Below are 19287 nucleotides of genomic sequence, written 5' to 3'. Positions count from 1 at the left end.
CACACGCGCGTCTGTGTGTGTGTGTGTGCACGCAGACCGCTTCACATGCACACGTGCATCTCCACGCATGCACTGCTCCACACACGCACCCCCCCCCGCCTCTGTGCACCTCTCCACGCGCGCGTGTGCACGCGCGACGTTCCCGTGCCGCTGCTGCTGCACGTGCGCCCACGTGCACGCACCGCTCCCCGCACAACATGCGCGTGCACGCACGCACGCAACGCACGCGCCCCTCCCCGCGGGGCACGCGTACGCTCCTCCCTGCACATGCATGCGCACACCTGCGCGCGCGCCGCCAGGTGAGCGCACGCGCTCCTCCGCTCCCGAGCGCGCGGGGAGGGAGGACGGGCGGGCGGGCGCACGCGTCCCCGTTCCCCCCCCCTCCCCCCCGCCTCTCGTGGGCGGGGATAAGGCCGCGGCCGATGACAGCGCTGACCCCCCCCGGTTGCCATAGCGACGGGCCGGGCTGCCGCAGCCGCACCTGCGCCTGCGCCACCGCCCCCGGTCCGTCCCCGTCCGTCCCCCCCCCCCCCCCTTAACACACACACACCCGGCGGCCGGTAAGTGCCGGCCCCGCGGGGCGCCCCTCGGCTCCTTCGGGCTGGTGGTGAGGGGCGATGAGCGCCGGCAGCGTCTGACCCGGCTGCGTGCCGCTGGCAGCGAGGGGTGGGCGGTCCGGTGCGCCCGTGGGGGCCTGCGGCGGGAGGGAGCCGCCTCGGCACCGCCGCGGAGGGCTGAGCAGGTGAGGGGCCGGGGAGAGGCGGCGGCCCCGGGCCGGCTGAGGGGGCGGCGGGGGAGGGGGGTTACGGCACACTGTCCCTTCCCCCCCGGCCAGCTGAGGGGGGCACCGTGATCCCCCCCGGGGCTGGGCGTGGGGCGGGTTAGCGGCACCGCCGCTCCGTGAGGGGGTGAGGCCTTACCCCCCCCCCCCTCCCCCCTCACACGCACCCAGCGGCTGTCTCCAGCGCGGCCCCGGGCCCGCCGGGGAGACCCTCCCCGCCCACCGCGGCACTGTGAGGCGGGTCGGGTCGGGTCCTGTCATCCCCCTCGCCCCCTTGCCCCGAAGGCGGCGGGCAGGCGTGTCGGGACACCCCGCTGGCCCCTCTCTCGTTAGGAGGGGTGGTCGCGGTCCTGGAAAAGCAGAGCCTCGGGGGAGAAAGGTCTCTTGCCCACCGCTGCGGCGGTGGGGCGAGGGCTGCCCGCCTGGGCCGCGAAGAGCAGAGCTGGGTGTGTGGGATGGGCCGCTCCTGCAGCCGTCTGCCTGGCCGAGGGTGTGTTGGCGCTGGACCAACGCGCCTCCTTATCTCTCCTAAGAGCGTAAAAGGCCCTTTTTCTGGTTACTAGAGCAGCAGAGGAGAAAAGGGGTTGTCCTGCAGCTTACTTTACCCCTTATCTTTCCATTTCTGCTGGCTCGAGGGTGAGGATGCTTCTTTCATTTCTGGTTGGGAGTATATCCTCGCTCAGGAGAGAGCAGTCCACCCATTCACATCCTTCCCCAGCATCCGTCTGCACAATTCGGATAGGCTTCAGGGGAGCTGCTGACTCCCACCCACACCCACTGGGGCAGGTTTTACCTTGCATCCTCTTTCATCCTTCACAGTCTCCTTTTGTATGGTATGTTTTCACTTTAGAAAGCAGCAACAGTGTCATTTTCATGAGTAACACGGGTCCTGGAAAGAGAAGGTGGATGGATGGCGTACATTTTGGAGTGGGCAGGGCGTAATCCTCATTTGAGATGAGGAGATTTTTCCTTCTGAGGAGAATGCCTGTCGCTTGTGGATATGGCAGCAAAGAAGTGCAGGGCGTCCTCAGACATGCAGATTCTTCCAGCCGCATAGATGCTGTTTCCCTATGCGGGACGTGGGGTGGGACAGCAGGGAGGAAGGAGGGGCCCTTCCCACCATGGACAGTGGTATGCATTTGAATTTGCCTTATTAAATTGTGTAAAGCTGAGACAGTGAAGGTAAATAAAAACATAGAAGCTGAGGCAGCCCTGAGGGTGGAATTGTCCATTTTGATCTGCATTGCAGGTACATAAGAAGCATCCAGGGTACTTGTTGGCTTTGCCTAGATGGCAAGATGCTTAAGCTTAAAAAGCATTATTGATGCTTTTGCAATATAAATTATGCTCCTTAATGTAAAAAAAAAAAAAAACACCAACAAAAAAAACCCAAATGGATGTGACTGTAAATACAGTGCCTTTTTCCATATAACTTGCTCATTAGTGAATGTAGTTCTGGACTGCTTTACTATGAACCTCTGGGAGACAGACATTTATGCTCTTAAACTGCACATTGCTTTTTGATTTGACTATTTAAAGCAAGTGCTTTATAAGCAGATAATGGCAGACTTGTAATATTGTTACTTTTTCAAGCTTTTGGTTGTACAGAGGTTCCAGCAGTCATTTTTAGTGGAACAACAAAGATCAGGAGGTCATAACAGAGGAAAGTATCCATTGCTTAAGTAGAAAAAAGAATATTGGCCACACTGACACATCACGACTTGTTTTCATCCTATTACCATACTTCTGCTTAGTATATCTGTAAAGTTTCCTTGACCATCTGCTTAGGAAAGACAAAGGTCTCATGACCAATCCAAATGGTGCATGGAGTTTTCAGTCCAGTAGTTGTTGCAAACTCTAGGATAGCAGTCTTGTTTCATTCCTTAAAGTTGCTTCCTTTACTTCAGATTTCAGATATAATTGCATACTTTCAGGGCTTTAAAATGATATTTTTTTTAATGCATTTTGTCACTGGAGTGACAAAAATCAAACTTTTCCTCTGTGTGCCCTAATTCAAGAGGCTGTAGGTATTAAGGACAATATATTTGCTCATGCAGATCTACTATGTTAGTCAATCCTTTAACAGCAGTAGGCAGAAGAAAAACTCCCCAGTGCTATTATTCCAGAATGTGGACCGTAATATAACCTAAAATATTTGTTGAACATTATAAACAGTGTAATAGAGGGAATACAGTTGCAATGAACGAGTTCACAGGTTTACTTTTGCTACTGTGTTAGACTCTTATTTCCAGGTGTCTCATTACTTTTCTATGGCTTAAAAAAATGGTGCTTTAAAGTAGCAAAACATTGAAGGATAGCTTTTATATCCTCAGGATCCATAATGTATTGCAATACTTGTGTAAACAGAATACTATTACGTAATTCATCTTTTTACTCAAGTTCATGTTTAACCTCATTTTTCATAGTAAAGTTTAAAAAAAATGTAACATTGTAGTTTACTTTGTACAGAAAAGAGACATCATCTTTCTGAAACAATTTATAATGCTTAAGAATTTTTTTGCTGACAAGTGACAATTTCTGTGTATATTTGTGTATCTGTATATGTATGTGTGTCTGTTAGTAACTAACTGTGGTGGGTTTTGATGAGCGGTGATTTACTGAAAAATCAGCACGTCAGATAACTTGATGCTTTAGGCGAAATCGTTAAGTGTGTTCTGACTAGACAGGGGCATAGCTCTTCCTACTGCTGGTTTAAAAAGCAAAGCCACAGATGAAGGAAGGAAAGAGCTAAGGATTTTGGTGTAGAAAAAAGATAGTTGCATGAAAGGTCTCTGTTTTGGCTTTCTGCAGCCTCTTTCATGTCCACTGCAGCACACAATAAAACATTGTGAGTAGCTGTGAAACGTTGAAAAGCATAGGTGTAAGTCTGTGTGCCTTACTGCCGCTTCCACACTGTTGTTATTGATACAAATATGCTGCAATAAGCTAATATTGTGTAACCATAACCCATATTGTCAGAGCAGTCTCTGGCAGAGCGTGTCCTGTCCCTGGGAACAATGGTACCAAGTGCCCAGAGCTGAGGTGGAGTTGAGGCGGGGAGGGTGCCTGTTGTTCAGGCAGAAATCTTACCGCTAGAGCTCGGGTTTCCTTTGCATCTGCAGCATACCAAAACAAACTCTCCGCTCCTTTCTTGCACACTAGTCTAATGCAACATCTGGAAAAGCAAATGAAGATAACGAGTTGTGCATTTAATAGAGCCATGTTAGCTGCCTGGTTGCTACCTGCTGCACCTCACCACCAATTCCTTCACTTACTTGCCAAGACCCGGCATCCTTTATGTATCTGGCCATAGTATCTTCAATGAACTTGTGCCTGGCTAGTCTCTGTGCTCATTTTTCAGTGATATCAAAATTGTCTTCCTCTAAACAAGGATCTCCAGCAGTCTGGTAATGGGTGTTAGTATTTCCATGTGATCAGTGAATATGTCTAATAATGTTTTAAGGTTATCTACCAGCTCATTTCTCCTGGCAGTGTTGAAGAGCATGGTACTATAAATGGGAGCAATACATTTATTTACTACTAGAAGTTAGAGGCATGACAAAATATTGTGAAAAACAGTGTCCTTGGAGTGTATCAGAACTTCTGCAAACTGTTGTTTGGGTTTAAATAATCCTTGAAAAAAAGCCTTTTATTTGGATTGCTCTTTCTTTCCTGCTATTGAGGAGGATGTTTGCTCTCATTTCACTTCTAGAAAACCTTTGTTTTGTATTTAAAATGTTAAAATACGTTGCTGCTTGTTGGTCTTAATTATTTGGTGAGAGACAGGATTTAAGATCAATGTTATTTAAAAACCTTGCTTGACTGAAAACTGTAAAATTACATGGCTTCTCCCTAAACAGAATGATAGCTGCCTCTAGAAAGGCTGAAAGTATGCCAGGGAACAGTAGCTCCTTGTGATCTGAGTCAGTGCCCAGAGGGAGGGCACAAAAGGGGCAACAAATCCCATCTCTGTGGAGCAGAGGTGTCGAGCTTAGGAAGTGTCCATCTGTGTGGAAAAAATCGTGTGAATGATGTCATTAGGGGCAGGTTTCCTTTGTAATAAAAGTGTGTGTGCTTGTTTGCTTTCTATTCCTCATGAAAGCTTGATTTAAGCTGTGTGTACAGTTTTATTGTCTCAGTTTGATACCTGGGTTATGTAAGCAAGAGTATAAAGCACCTCTGTCTGAAATCTTTGGTTTGGCATTCTATTTACTTAAAAAACAAACAAACAAAAAAAGCAAACAAAAAAACCCACCCACCTCAAAAAAACAACCAACCAAACAAACAAAAACACCACAAAAAAAACCCAACCTAAAAAAAAAATCTTTTACTTGCTTACGAAAGGACTTAGACATAGGTCATCACCACCACTAGATTTTCTTCATCAGCAGCTCTCAAAACCTTTACTTTAGCAAAGTGGAGACCAATTTTTGTATGTTTGATCATAGTTGCTGTTCCAAAATAATAAAATCAATGGCTTATGAAACAGCATCACAGAATGCATTAGAGAAAAGCATACTCCTCAGCCTGTTAAACTTGCCTGGAAAATAGTTGTGCTATTCTGTAGAGCTGCTGTTACAATAGCTGTTCTCTGTAAATGGATCTCTCCTAGGAGGACAGATTTATTTAGCTTGCTGTAAGGCTTCAGTGCCTTTTGATGTGTTTCACAAATATTTCAGGTAAACTGAAAATCATAATTTCTGCAGTTCTTGCAGTAGAAACTCAAGCTCAGCTGAGTGCCTGGAGCTGGTGCTGCTGCAGGAAGCAGTTCTGCCTGTACCACCCCCTTGCCCTGGTTGCAGATTTATGTATTTATTTTTATTTCTTTTTTTTCCACCTTCCCCAACAGCTGCACAGGTGACTGCAGTGCTGTATGGTGGACCTATCACCTGAAAAATAGCTGGTGGAAAAACAGGTTTGTTTTTCAGTTGGACCAATTCCCTGACCTGGTTCACGGAATGACCAGGAAAGTGATTTCGGAGCGTTTCAGAAATGCGACAGTAAATTCTTGCTCAGTATATGCAACTGGAATGGGTGAGACAAAGTCACGACTAGGCTGGATAGCTAAATAGTTGCATGTCTGTGTGGTGGCAGGTTATTTTCCTGTTATGGGGGAAAACTGCCCAACAAAATTGCTAACGTGAATCCAGCATAGTAATTTTTTTAGTTTGTTTCAGGCAGCCTTCAGAACTGGCAAATTTTTAAAAATGACACAAATACATTTTCTTTGAGTTCTTGTGCGATTCACATGTTACTGATCACAGAGAATAAAATTGAAAGAGGACATGAAGTGTTCATACATGAATATTTTATATCTAAAAATCCCTTGACTTTTCCATAGTATAGTATTATTTCTAAGCAAGAATTTGAAGTTATACATAACATATCATTATACAAAAACCTCCCACAGCCCACCTTACTAGCTTAAGTCCTGATTCAGCTTTTACCGAAGCTGGAGAACTTTATGACTTTGAAACAAATAGAATCAGGCTCGGGTTTATGTGTAACATTGATATTGTGTTAGTCTGGGGGAATTGAATATTAATTTTTTTTGTCATTCCCCTTCTGATGAGAAATTGGCTTTACTTAGAAAGACTAACATGCTTCTTCGCAATATTGTAACTGACTAGTTATGATTGGGGTGTGATCTGTGTTCTGTGGTTTTGATGGAAGTTGTATTAAAATAACAAACCATTTTATCCTCAGAATGAAGGGGTGAATAAAACAGGAGCACGTGCTAGAAAGCAGAAGAGAACCAACCTGTTCCTCTAAATTATGATGTAGCCTTATTCATGAGGGCTTTTATTGTCACTTTATAAAAATTACATGGACTTATGATTGTTAAAGGGGTTCTTTTGAAGTAATTGGTGTTATCTAGATGATACCTTCTTTGTTTCCCTAAAGTGAATTATGCCCAAATTAGGTCATTTTCAGTGTTTCCTGCCGGAGTAAGCTATTTCTTCTTGACAGCTGTACAGCCATACTATTGGATACCCTTGTATCAGAATAATAGTATCTGTATAAAATGCCACTGCAGGACCATTTGATTTGATTCTCTAATAGTCTCTGTCATGGTAGTGATCTTAACATCTGATTACTTTTAGTCTGCTTCCATTGTGACAGCTCTGGGGTTGGGTGGTCTCAAGGACAAAGAAAACTCCATGTGAATTATTCCTGTCAGTCCTTGTGACTTCAGGTAGACAGTCGGGCATGTAAGCAGTCAGCAATTTCTGTGCAAAGTACCAGCTTGTTCATTTAGAGCATCTAGAAGAATTAAATCATTGCTACCAGGAGTGTGTCCACTTAATTATTCTTCCTGCTGCCATACCAATCACTGTAGGAGTAACAAAAAATTATTTTCTTAGTAAAACAGTAAAACCTGTGCTTCCTCAGGAACATTGCAGAGGTTAACTGGAACAAGTCTGCAGAATCTTTGATCAGAAAATGAAGGGGAAGCCAGGCAGAGAAACAACTGAGTAAAATAGCATCGAAAAGCAGTAGAAATGGAAAAGGAGCTGAGAAAGCAAAATCATATCCTTCCTCAGGGAGGAGAGTGGCACATTTCCTTTTTTTCCCCTCAGTTGTCTCTAGGAGAGAACTACTAATTTTGCTTGGCTTAAAACACACAAACTAAAAGAATATGAAAACAAGTTATTGAGACAGTAATTGCATCTAAGTATTGTTATACTTTAACACAGAAGGCAGAGGAAGAGGGGAATAGAGTTGTGGCTTTAAGATGTACTCCATGCTGATAAGGGAGCACTGAAGAAGGGGAAGGACCTTCAGAAGGTGGTTGTGTAGGCCTAGCATATAGTCTGAAGAGCATGACTTCAAGAAGTATTGAGCTAGTTAAAGTGGTTTAGTCTAATGCACAGGTGAATGAGGGGCAAGCATAAATCTGAAATTGTGTGATAGGCTGTTACTAAACTGTATTGTTGCTGGGTCTACATTAGTAGAAGTATAATAGTATCGGGTTGCGGGGTGGGGAGACTTAAATGTCCACGCAGAGAGATAGCAAAGCCCTCGAGTTGGCTGTGGAGACTGCAGGGTTTCCTTTATTGTGTCCTTTGAAATAAGCTGAACAAACACTTTGGGAATGGCATATGTCTCTGGAGATGGAGAGCTGATCTAAGCAAAGAACAGCTAAGTGTCTGTCAGATGGGCATTTTATCATTGGAGCTACATTATTTAGAAATGTTTGGTCAGTTCAGTGGCAGTCTTTAAAATGGGGACTGGCTAAGACTTTGAAGGTTCTTAGGAGAAAACTCCTGTGTCCTTAATTAGTTCTTGAAATTGTATTTTGTACAGCATACAAAAAGCATTTTGGCAGCTTTTGTCAAGTTTCGAGGGGGCACTGGCTAGACACCAGTTGAGAGGAAAATGCCTGCCTGCCCCATACATGTTTCAAGAAGATTTGGATATGTGTTGGCAGGGATCTAAAGCAGCTTCTCAGGTGATAGTCACCCCATCCATGTAAAAGGAGATTATTCTGTTTTGTTTAGTGGATACCAAACAGGAATGAAAATGTTAAATAACTACGATTGTTTGGGCTTCATTCCAGCAGCTTCCTTTGGACTGTGTCTAAAGTCATAGATTGGCATCTCCCTCCTCTTATCTTGCAACAGGGTATAGAGATGCTCTGATTTAGTGCAAAGGTACCTAATACACAGCCAGATGCTCACTGCTTTGAAATATTTTGAACTCTGTCCAAATACTTAAGATCAGAAAAGGCCTGGACCCTGCACATCATCTGCAGGGCAAGATTTGGCTGTTTAAAATGTTAGCAATTGTTCACGGTGAGCATGTGATGAGGTGCGTTTTGGAAGCTCTTGTTAAATATTATTCATTTTCAATTTAAGATTTTGTTGTTGTTGTTCTCTTTTTAAGGGAACATGCACTTGTATAAGAGATGGAATAGTTCCTTTTTAACATGGGCTTACCAGAATGTTAATTTAAGTTACCTTCTCCACTTTACTAGAAAATGAGGGCTTAGGTAGGTGCAGCAAGGATTAAAGTGTTGCACTTAATGTTCCCAAGGGAATGCTGTTTAATTCATTCCATTTGTTCCTCCTAGACTATATTCAAGAGAAATCATGAATCCATTGTTTGGAGGACTTGAGGCTCAATCTTTGAGCCTATCTAGAAACATTTTGTGATGGTGGTGATCCTGAGAATTGAGAAATTTTGCATGTTTTGAGGGTTGAATGCAGCATACCATCCAGATAAAGCTTGTATAACTGTGACAGGTTGGACACTGTTGGTGTTTAGCATGAGTCTTACTGTGAAAGAGGAGGTGTGTTACCATTGCAGTGTTGAAACACTGCAATGCCCCTTTTAATGTTTTATCATCCTTATCAAATGACATATGCATGCCTAGTGGGAGTTTGCACAGCTCTGCATTGCACAATTCCTTTTGTATAAGAACATAGCTAACTCTTTTTTTTAAGGTTCCTTTGGAGACAAGGAGAAAGGGGGAAGAACCATAGTGACATAACTGTTCTGTGGTGTATGCAGTTACAGCTTTCTTGCCAGCATTGGCTTAATTTATCTGATGAAATCCAGCCAGAGACTGGTTGCTTTGAGAGCTGTCCCACCGATTTCCATGGTGAGAGAATGAAGAGTGCTCATCTGGGCTACTAAGGGCTCAGCTGACTTCTGCATTTTGCTATTTCTCTTGTGCTTCTTGATCGTAGCCTTATTCTTGGCTGCACATTCTTTCTTGTTTCAGAGAGCAGGAGATGAAATCAGGTTAGTGCAATCCCAGAACTGCTTTATAGGATTTCCTCTTTGAAACCCCAATGGGAGACGTACCTGAATAGATTATTTTTTTTTTTCTTTAGACTGACGCCTCTCAAGACCATGTTTTGTATAAGATCTCAGCTGCCCATGAGAGCTGATGTGGTTTGTGGCTCAGTGCTATGCACCAAGAAACAGCAGGTTAAGAATTGTTAAGGAACTTGGAGTAGCTGTAAATCCCACTAACCAAACTCCCTGGAATGAAGTCAAAGCATCTGCATAGGGAAGTGGTGGGAAAATGTTCACTGACTTGTATTAAAAGAAACTATTAATTATTTTTAATGTATTTATTTCTTTTTCATTACATCTCCCGAGTCTATTCCTATTTAAAAAAAACTTTGACTGCATGGGTCAGTAGGTCTCACTTGCATCATATCCTATGAGCTGCTGACAAATTTGAGACTAACATAGTAAAATGTTTTATGCAATCATAGTAGCTTTCACTAATGGTATACTTGAGAATGCAGAGTTAAAGGGGTGCTGTTAATTTATAGTAGCTTTTTCCAAGTTTCAATGCATGGTTTAACTTTGGGACAGTTGTCAATGGTTTTGGCTTTAAAAATTAGTTTATATTTTTTGCATGATGTCCTTTGACCTTTACATGGCCTAAATAAACAAGGAAGTTGATTAGTTGTAAAATGCTATGAAATGTACAAAATATGCAAACTGACTGTAAGTGGGGAAAATGAAATAAAAACCTTCAGTGTTTTAATAATCCAATTATTCAAAGGAAACTATTTGTATAAAATGACTTTTCAGTCATAAATCAGCATATTTTCATGCTGCTGCTTCTTTAAACAAAACAAAAAAAACTACCACCACCCCACAAAAACGCTGTTTTCAGCCAGTATGCTTTAAATTGAAATACATTATTTGGCTGGGCTTTTTCAGAGCATAATCACACTAAATCATAACAATTTGGACAACAAATAGCACAAGTAATGTCCCTTCTTGCTCTGTCCTGCGGAAGCATTGTGGATGTGAGCATCCAGGAGGGTCACAGCCAGGATGTCTACTTCTCTCTCAGGTTCTGTCCTTTTACAAAATATGTAATGTGGTGTTGCCAGGCTCATTAGGGTAATCTTTTTTCAGGTGTCTGAAGATACTTCTCTTGTCTGACCCAAAAGCAGAACAATTGCCAGAGCAATTCTGTGATGTCATGCTGAGAGGGTTTTTCCCTCCTTTTAACCCCATTTCTGATCTTCAGAAATGGCCTGTTTGGTAAGCTTGCCCAACAACAAATTAATTGGCTAGGTTGTTGGCCTAACTTACTGTATATTCTATCCATATTTTCTAACTTTTTGTGTCCAATTCAGTTGTATTGGCTCTAGGGGCATAAAACAATTTGATATTATTCTAGAAAGAGAAATATTTTCTCTTTATCTGGCTTGTGCTTTGGCAGTTTGGCCAGCTTATTTAGTTAGGCACTGGCTTAAAAAGTTCCTACAGGGAAAAATATTGCTGAACTTAGAACTGGGTGAAATGCAGGTGATCTGTGGTGTCCTGGTTTCGGCTGCGATAGAGTTCATTTTCTTTCTAGTAGCTGGTATAGTGTTATGTTTTGGATTCAGTATGAGAAGAATGTTGATAACACACTGATGTTTGCAGTTGTTGCTAAGGAGTGTTTACACCAAGTCAAGGATTCTTCACCTTCTCATGCCCAGCCAGCAAGAAGGCTGGAAGGGCACAAGAAGTTGGGAGGGGACATGGACAGGACGGCCGACCCCAACTAGCCAAAGGGATATTCTATATCATGTGACATCAGGTCCAGTATATAAACTGGGGGGAGGTGGGGCTGGGGAGAATCGCTGCTCGGGAACTAACTGGGCATCGGTCAGCAAGTGGTGAGCAATTGCATTGTGCATCACTTCTTTTGTGTATTCCAATCCTTTTATTATTATTATTATTATTATTATCATTGTTGTTCTTATTAACATTATTAGTTTCTTCCTCTCTGTTCTATTAAGCTGTTCTTATCTCAACCCACGAGTTTTACTTTTTTTTTCTGATTCTCTCCCCCATCCCGCTGGGTGCGGGGGGAGTGAGTGAGCAGCTGCATGGTGCTTAGTTGCTGGCTGGGGTTGAACTGCAACGTGGGGTATCTTGAGAGCTGTTCAGACTGCAGATGTGAATTCTTTCTCTTCCCTCATTTGTGCGATAGAAATATCCTTATAAGTTTTGTTGCAAAAGCAATCAAAAATATTTTTAATACTGTACTAATGAGCCTGGTTGACTGATAATGCATATTCAGTTGAAATCAATTTAATCCAAATCTCAGACTTGAATAATATTAGGTCTAATTTTGTGGTTTAAGATTTGGTGTAAAATAGGTACAAAGCAACTAGTGCCTTGAAATATATTGTTGTTAATAATAATTTGTGCAATTCTAAGCAGAATTCATAGCAAAAGTATCTCTGTATAGTGACTGTCTATGCAAGGCACTTTCCCCTTTCCTTGGTTTTATGATAGATGGTTTTGGCTGTTTCCCAGAACACACGTGCATGGATTGCATGCTGTTTGTGTGTGCTCTCTAAAACGATATGACTGGGCGGGGTGGAGTGGGGTTTGAACTGAAGCTGCTGCCCATAAATTCTGTGGAAGCTGTGACTTTACCACCGTGGCCTTCCCTTTCCCTTGAAGGAAACCCCTTGCAGGCAACCAGGCTGCAGTGAGGAAGAAAAGCACAGGAAGGTTGCAGAAGGCTTGTGGGCAAGTCGACCCTCCGAGGGGAGAAACTACTTAGTGCGGAGGAGCTGCAGCTAAAATTCGTAGTGGATTGATTTAGTTGCTCTCACTGATTAATTTACTGGTGCTGCAGGGAAGATGATGCTTTTGTGCTGGTAATTTTTATTTCCTTCCTAAGCCTATAAAACTAGCCTGCCTCTGATTATTATTTTGTTTTCTTCAGAGTAGGTAATTCTAGTGTAATCTTTAAGATGCAAGAGATCAAGGTGAAAAAACAATTGAGGAGATGAATAGTGACAGCCTTGTTCTGCTTTTTCCAACATCTAGAAAATAGTTTTTACAAAACGCATTTATTTGCAAGGACTGAGTTGTAAACACTGTTGCTGGTGATGAAGTCATCTTCTGTTCAGATTATAGTTACAGGTGTAAAGCCACCATTAGTAACCATTGTGATAGTAAAGGCTTCGGGATACTACGTGTAGCCTATTCTTTCACGCTGTCAGTGCTTAGAGTTTCTTTTGAAAAATACATTTCTTGATTAAAAATCCCTTCTGAGCCTTGGTGTACCATGCAGTCTGAGCTCCAGCTATGGTGTGGGCGTGGACTCTTGCAGGTTTTTTTCTGCTCTCATATTCAGTCAGTAAGAGTATCATGGTCACTTAAGAAATTGGATGATTGATTAAAGCTTCTGTCTGTCTGAAGCTTTGCAAACAAGATGATGTCACTTTGAAAATGTAACAGCTAAAATTATCATTAATGCTTAAAAGTAATGGTACCCCACAGTGATTGCTGTGGACTGTGTAGTCCATCCTCAAACAGTCCTCTGACGCTGTGGGGAGTGAGGGGGTACCAGTGTAGCAGTAATGGAGTGTCCCAGCACGCCCACTGCCAGCGTGTGGAAAGCAGTGATGACTCAGATGAGCCGCTCTTCAGAAGTCGTAGAGCCAGAGCCTGTATGTGCAATTCGGTTTATTTTTTACTTGGCCAACACAGAAACCTCTTTTTAGAGTGTTTTTGGTCCATAATTTTCACTTGTTTGCTAATGGTGGAGACTGCAAGATGACCCGTTCCACTCAACAAAGCACAAGTTGGCACCATCACCCTCATTCTTCTTGAGCACTGAATTTAATCTTTGATCTCTGTTATAAAGTAACCAAGAGCTCTGTTTTGCCTCTTGCACAACAGTGGATTCCTTGAAAGTCGTTTATGCCTTCACTTTAATTTTTTTACAATCAAATGTACGCTTCTGTAAGGATAAGTGAGTTGATGATGATGTCAGTTAAGGTCACACATGAAATCAGGAAGGCTCTGGGTGTGTGATTTCTGCCCCCCCTCCCTGGTGCTTTACCAAGGTGCGGGAGCACCCAGTCTGGTTTTTTTAGGGGGAGTAAAAAGTATAAAATTAAATACAGGGCTATGTTATGTTTAGGAACAACAAAAGTGTGTTACTTTCTCTGAGTGTATGCTCTACCAATTTTAAACTTTTAGAATCAAATTGTTGTCATAAACCTACATACCAAAAAGACCCCAATGGAAAACATTTGACATGGCAAGACGAACTTGTTAAGGTGCCTGTGAGGCAGCCGCAGGACAGAATTAAGGTCTATCTTAAGCACAACATGTGGTTCCCCAGTTACAGACCGGTTGTAATGTCATTGCAGATGGTTGTCCAGGCAACGGGAGTCCTGATTCTTTACTTATCTTTGTAACCTAAATACTGTAATTGTTTTTACAAAACCACACAGATAACTGAATTTAGCCTTTGGTGCTGTAATGACAAAGCTAATGCTCCTTGGCATCAGCAGTGTTTAACCCGGCATCCTAAAGACTTTATCAGTCTCCTGCCTGCTTGGCAGCCGGAGAGGGCTGCTGTGGCTCCCAGCCCTGACAGGCCAGATCACTGGCTGAGTGCGCAGAGGCACTTGACAAACCTTTCCTCCTCGCTCCTGGTGGTAGGACAGGGGCCGCGACAGTTCCCTTGGCTGCTCTGTCCCCCAGAAAGTATTTCTCCTACTGTGGCTTGTGTCATTCCCACCTGGTATGTGCTACTGCCTGTCACTCTGGTGTCCCCATGAGCTTGGCTCTCTAGAATTTGTCTGTGCGCCTGTTTTTGTGCTGTCATTGTGCTCCTGAGCTGCCTGAGAAGGCTGGCTTACCAGAGTTTTCAGAAAGCTCCCCAAGGATGACCGCTTTCTTGCTAAAGAAATTTAAAGTGTAGTAATGTGGAGTTATTAAGGACATGTGCTTCTGGAAAGTTCTGCTCATGTAGACCCAGCAGCCTCTATAAACCAGCTGTAGGCTGAGCAGCACCGTGCACCCTGTAGCAGCATGGCACGCTTTGTTTATGCAGAGCAGGGTTATGATCACACAGTGAAATTCAGGATCTAAAAGTATACCCGAGAGATTTTTGTGCTTTGAAGCAGCAGGAGGATTGCATACTGTAATTGTTGCTTTTTCTCATTAGTATACTTATTTTAGAGTTGAAATTTCACTAGGAAACAGGGCAATAAACAAAATCCTGTCATGACAGACTTGGTGACTAGATATCACTAGGGACCTGGTAACTCCTGTTTCTGCTTCTCTGGATGTTCCTCCAGGTATGCCTTTAAATGCCACGGAAGAGAGCCCCAGGGCACAGTGTGTGCTTCTCCACAGGAAGCATCTGGCTGTGCCTGGTTTTGAGGAGCTATTTTTACCTCTCGATCAGGGAATTCATTTGGGAGTCTGTATCTCCAGCTCTACCAGACAGATGTTTCTCAGCAGTTTGGCCTGTGGGTATACGTAAAACCATTGCTGCCTTATCGGGAGCAGCAGTAACACTGGCAATGCAGGGCTCTTCAATAATACCTGTCAGCATCACACAGTTAACCATTTCTATCTCTGAGTCTGAGCACTGCTGTAGTCAAGGCCTAGTTTTATAAGGCTGTTCTGCAAGGAAAACCTAGTGGTGTAATAGCTTTCCAGGTACTCATAACCTGAACAAGAAAAATCTGTTTGTTTTCTCTTTAAATGAAACATTGTCCTTGTCAACTGTCTTGTTCCATGTCATCGGGGCCCAGTGCCATGGCGCCTGCACCAGGAACAGGATCCTGTGCTAGCACAGCTGAGGAAACGCAACAGCAGCCAGAGCTTCCTCCTGTGCAGGTCCCAGTGAGCACATCTCGGCTAAGGTGTCCCGTAGAAACCGCATCCGTGACAGTACCACTGGGCCTAGCTGTGTGCTACACCCCCTCATTCACATTTCTCTTAGAGATGGTGTGGTTTAGTGCTTTCTTCCTTGTTCTTGTCCAGGGATGTTATAATTCCTGTATCCCTGGAGGTAAGTAAGTGGAAAACCCCCAACTAGACAGAGGGACATACTAGCCTATTTCTCAGAACTCCACTTTTATCTTCTAACAGGATTAGTGACTTAGTCTGTCTGAAGTTAATCCTTTCTATGTGTTAACTCCAAACAAATGCATTCCTTATGCTGCGCTGGCCTAGAGTATAATTAAGCTTTCTATGAACTTGGAGCACTTCTAGTTGAAATAGTCATGAAATGGAAAAACCTTTTGTGGCATTTGCTTGATTGCATGTCAGTTCATTAATAGCAGAATTCAGCTATTCCTGCTAATCCTGGCTGTAGAGTGAGGATCTTGGGATGTGCAAGATCACTCGCTGTTTCAATTCTACATCTGTTTACTGACAGGGTAACTGCATGTCAGGATGGCAACTTCAAACCTGGAGAACCAGCTACAGAGTGCCCAGAAGAATCTGTTGTTTCTCCAGCGAGAACATGCCAACACATTGAAAGGCCTGCATGCTGAGATTCGACGCCTGCAGCAGCACTGCACAGGTAGCTGGGAGAGGATGCCGATGCTGACTCAATGCTTAATTTTTTCCTCAGGAATGGAGTAACTGCTTCTTACTACTTCAGCAGTGAAACCTCAGCAACAAAGTCCACCACCACCTTGTATTTAGGGTGATCAGCATGTATCTTGGGGCACAACTGTATGGTCATTAAGCAAGGATTTTTTTATTTTAAAAAAACACTGGTAGTTCCACTTCGTTTACAGATTTGATAATTTGCGGTGGATCTATTATTGCTTCAGGTGGGGGGGAAGAGTAAGTTTTATTTTTATTGAAGTATGCCATTGCTCACCAGGTGGTGTATGGGGTAGATGATGATGTTCTAACAAAAATAAACAACTTTTTTCCTCAGATTTAACCTATGAGCTGACTGTAAAGAGTTCAGACTTGTCAGGTAAGGAATACATAGCATTTTTCTTTTAATGGTCATGTTAAACCTTCTCATCTTTTTCAATGTTTGTATTTTCTCCATTACAGGTAGGTGAGAATACTTAGCCCTTGGGATATTGAGTTTATAAATTCTAAAGGTATAAGAGTAGTTTTCTACTTTCCAGACTTACTGTTATTTATGAAGTAAATTCACAAGTTCTTTACCAAGGTCACATGGGGAATTTTTGAAAGAGCCAGGAACAGAGTGCAGAACTGCTGACTCCTCTCTCTTGATGGACAGTCAGTTCCCTGCATGCTATATGGGAGCATGGGGCAGGAGAGTGAGCCTATTATTAAAACTTAGCTGGTACTGTAATTGCACCACAAAGCTTTTATTTTTCATATATACACACACACACTCCACGTATTGTGGATAAGAAGGAACACGGGCAAATTTAGCAAAGCAGCTGAGCAGCTTTGCATGTGCTCAACATTATTTCTTGATATTGCAATGTTGCTCAGATGCTTCTCATCACAGGATTTTCAGAGTAGGTGATGTATCAGTGATGCCACTGAGTTGTTGCTGTACCAAGCTCAGACACTGCCCAGTGTGGAGGGGACAACACCTAATGCTTCATAGTCAATAGCCCTGCGACACAGGGTGCTTGTTAGTGGAGATGTTCAGGCTGCTGGTCTCTGGTAAACAGTTGGGAAGCCATCCGGCTGTAATAACCAGGGGAAGAGTGACAAAATTGCGCCACAGGCCCTATGGCGTGAGGGCAGGGATGCTGAGATGGGTCAGCCTGCCTGTTCCTGATGGCATGTCCTCAGCGGTGCAAGAACCCCTAGTGTTACAGGGAGATGTGAAGAGAAGGCAGCCAGGCTGGGACACCTAATCCCCACAGAGACTTCTGCAGCAGCAAAGCTTTAGTGACAAGGTGCACCTCTGCCTTAGAGTCGTGGGCTTCAGCTGCCCATGGAGGGGTGAAGCTAAAGCCTGAGCATGTCTTCCTGGTGAGCTGTGACAGCAGCTCTGTAACTCTTACCAGTCAGTCTGGCATTTGCAGTGGGAAAAGCTGCTCTTAATAAGCAGAGGATTTGCAAAATGGCTCCAGTTTTGAGCAAGTTCAGCAAGCACGGTTTCTGTAATCCTTGTTCTCCAGAACATGTGAAGGGTCTACTTAGTATCAACGCTATTAAACCATGTGAGTGGCACTAGCTCCTGATCATTTCCTTAAAAGCTGTCCTAGTCCTTCTGAAGATGAAGTAATTTTAAGAGCATTAACTGAAGCTAGTCTTTGGGATTTCTGTTATGGCTTTGGGATGGGAAAAGGAACCCTATTGCACTACTTTATTTATTGGCTATTGTTAACTTGAAACACTTCTGCTTTTCCTATTCTTCTAGGAAATGGTATTTCAAGAAGTGATGAACTCAAAAGAAAGTGCGAAGATCTTGAAGCTCAGCTGAAAGTCAAAGAGGCTGAAAATAATGAATTATTGAAAGAACTTGAGCAAAAGAATGCAATGATAATGGTGCTGGAAAACACTATTAAAGAAAGAGAAAAGAAGTATTTGGAAGAGTTAAAAATGAAAAGCCATAAGCTCAATATGTTGTCAAGTGAACTAGAGCAGAGAGCGAGCACTATTGCTTACTTAACATCTCAGCTGCATGCAACTAAGAAGAAGCTGATGAGTTCAAGTGGGACTTCGGAGGGGACCCCTTCTGGCAGTCCTGTGTTGTCCAACTATAAGCCGTCCCCTCCCAAAGATAAACTGCCGGAGACTCCGCGGCGCAGAATGAAGAAGAGTCTGTCGACACCGCTCAACCCCGAGTTTGAAGAGGCCTACAGAATAGGGTCGGATAGCCGGAAGCTGCTGTTAAGAGAGCCCGTGGATGCCATGCCTGATCCCACTCCGTTTCTGTTAGCCAGGGAAACGGCAGAGGTACATCTTATTAAGGAGAGGCCGTTAGTTATTCCACCTATTGCTTCAGATCGTGCATCCGGTGAATCGCACAGCCCAGCCCGAGAGAAGCCGCACAAGGCACACATTGGGGTGGCGCATCGCATCCACCATGTCACGCCATCCCAGCCTCAGCCGGAGGTTGAAACGCTGGCAGTGGATCAGGTCCATGGAAGCAAAGCGGTCAGAAAGCACTCGGGGACAGACAGAACTGTTTGAGTAAAATCACAGAAATGCTCTACTCTGTTGCTGTTTATGCACTGTGATCCTGTAGGATAAATAGCACCTGCAGTAAAGTTTCTTTTGATGCCCCCTGCATGCCAAACTTCTTCCAGATACATCATTGATAGATTATGCTCCTCTAATGAAACCTAATAGGACTGTGTTCATATGGCAAGGTATATAACTACTAAATGCTGTGGCCAAATCAGGGGTACCTGACTGCTTGCTTCTGAGCACCGCTCCATTTATTGTAACTACACGTGTGGACAAAGGCACAGGCTGCAGGCTGTGTTATTAATCAATATTAGTGAAAACAAACTTAACTATAAACCTGCAGCAGTATGTACTGGCTGTTTGTTAACATTTGAACTATCAGTGGTTCTTTTGTCTTCACTGTGTATGATGTAAGCACTTCATACACAAACACTAACCTCCATGACAAAGCCTTTCTCACAGTAGCATTGACAATAGTGCAGATGTATGTACACTTTAAAATGAACTAAGGACATATTTTCTTCCACATAGCACATGCTCTCAATTGCAAATTGTGCTCATAGTTTCCTGAGAGTCCCAGCAAGCATTACTTGATTAATCCTAAATCCTTTGGTTTGTGGCTTTGTTTA

The 19287-nt window shown here is 43.5% G+C and overlaps 1 protein-coding gene across 2 annotated transcripts; it reads left to right on the top strand.

Moving 5' to 3' along the window:
* Positions 1-544: 544 nt before the first annotated feature.
* On the top strand, positions 545-19287 carry CCDC92 (coiled-coil domain containing 92). 2 transcript variants are annotated; one of them, XM_049805482.1, is made up of 4 exons: positions 545-742; positions 15951-16097; positions 16464-16505; positions 17886-19287. In XM_049805482.1, exons 2-4 carry the CDS (start codon positions 15968-15970, stop codon positions 18659-18661), a joined length of 948 nt encoding a protein of 315 aa, XP_049661439.1. In that variant the 5' UTR covers positions 545-742; positions 15951-15967; the 3' UTR covers positions 18662-19287. The 2 variants fall into 2 exon arrangements, with proteins under 2 accessions (XP_049661439.1, XP_049661440.1); XM_049805483.1 differs by lacking the exon at positions 545-742 and adding an exon at positions 1534-1614.

The sequence above is a fragment of the Accipiter gentilis genome, chromosome 7, assembly GCF_929443795.1.
Source record: "Accipiter gentilis chromosome 7, bAccGen1.1, whole genome shotgun sequence".
NCBI lineage: Eukaryota > Metazoa > Chordata > Aves > Accipitriformes > Accipitridae > Astur > Astur gentilis.
This window is presented reverse-complemented; position numbering and strand designations above follow the sequence as displayed.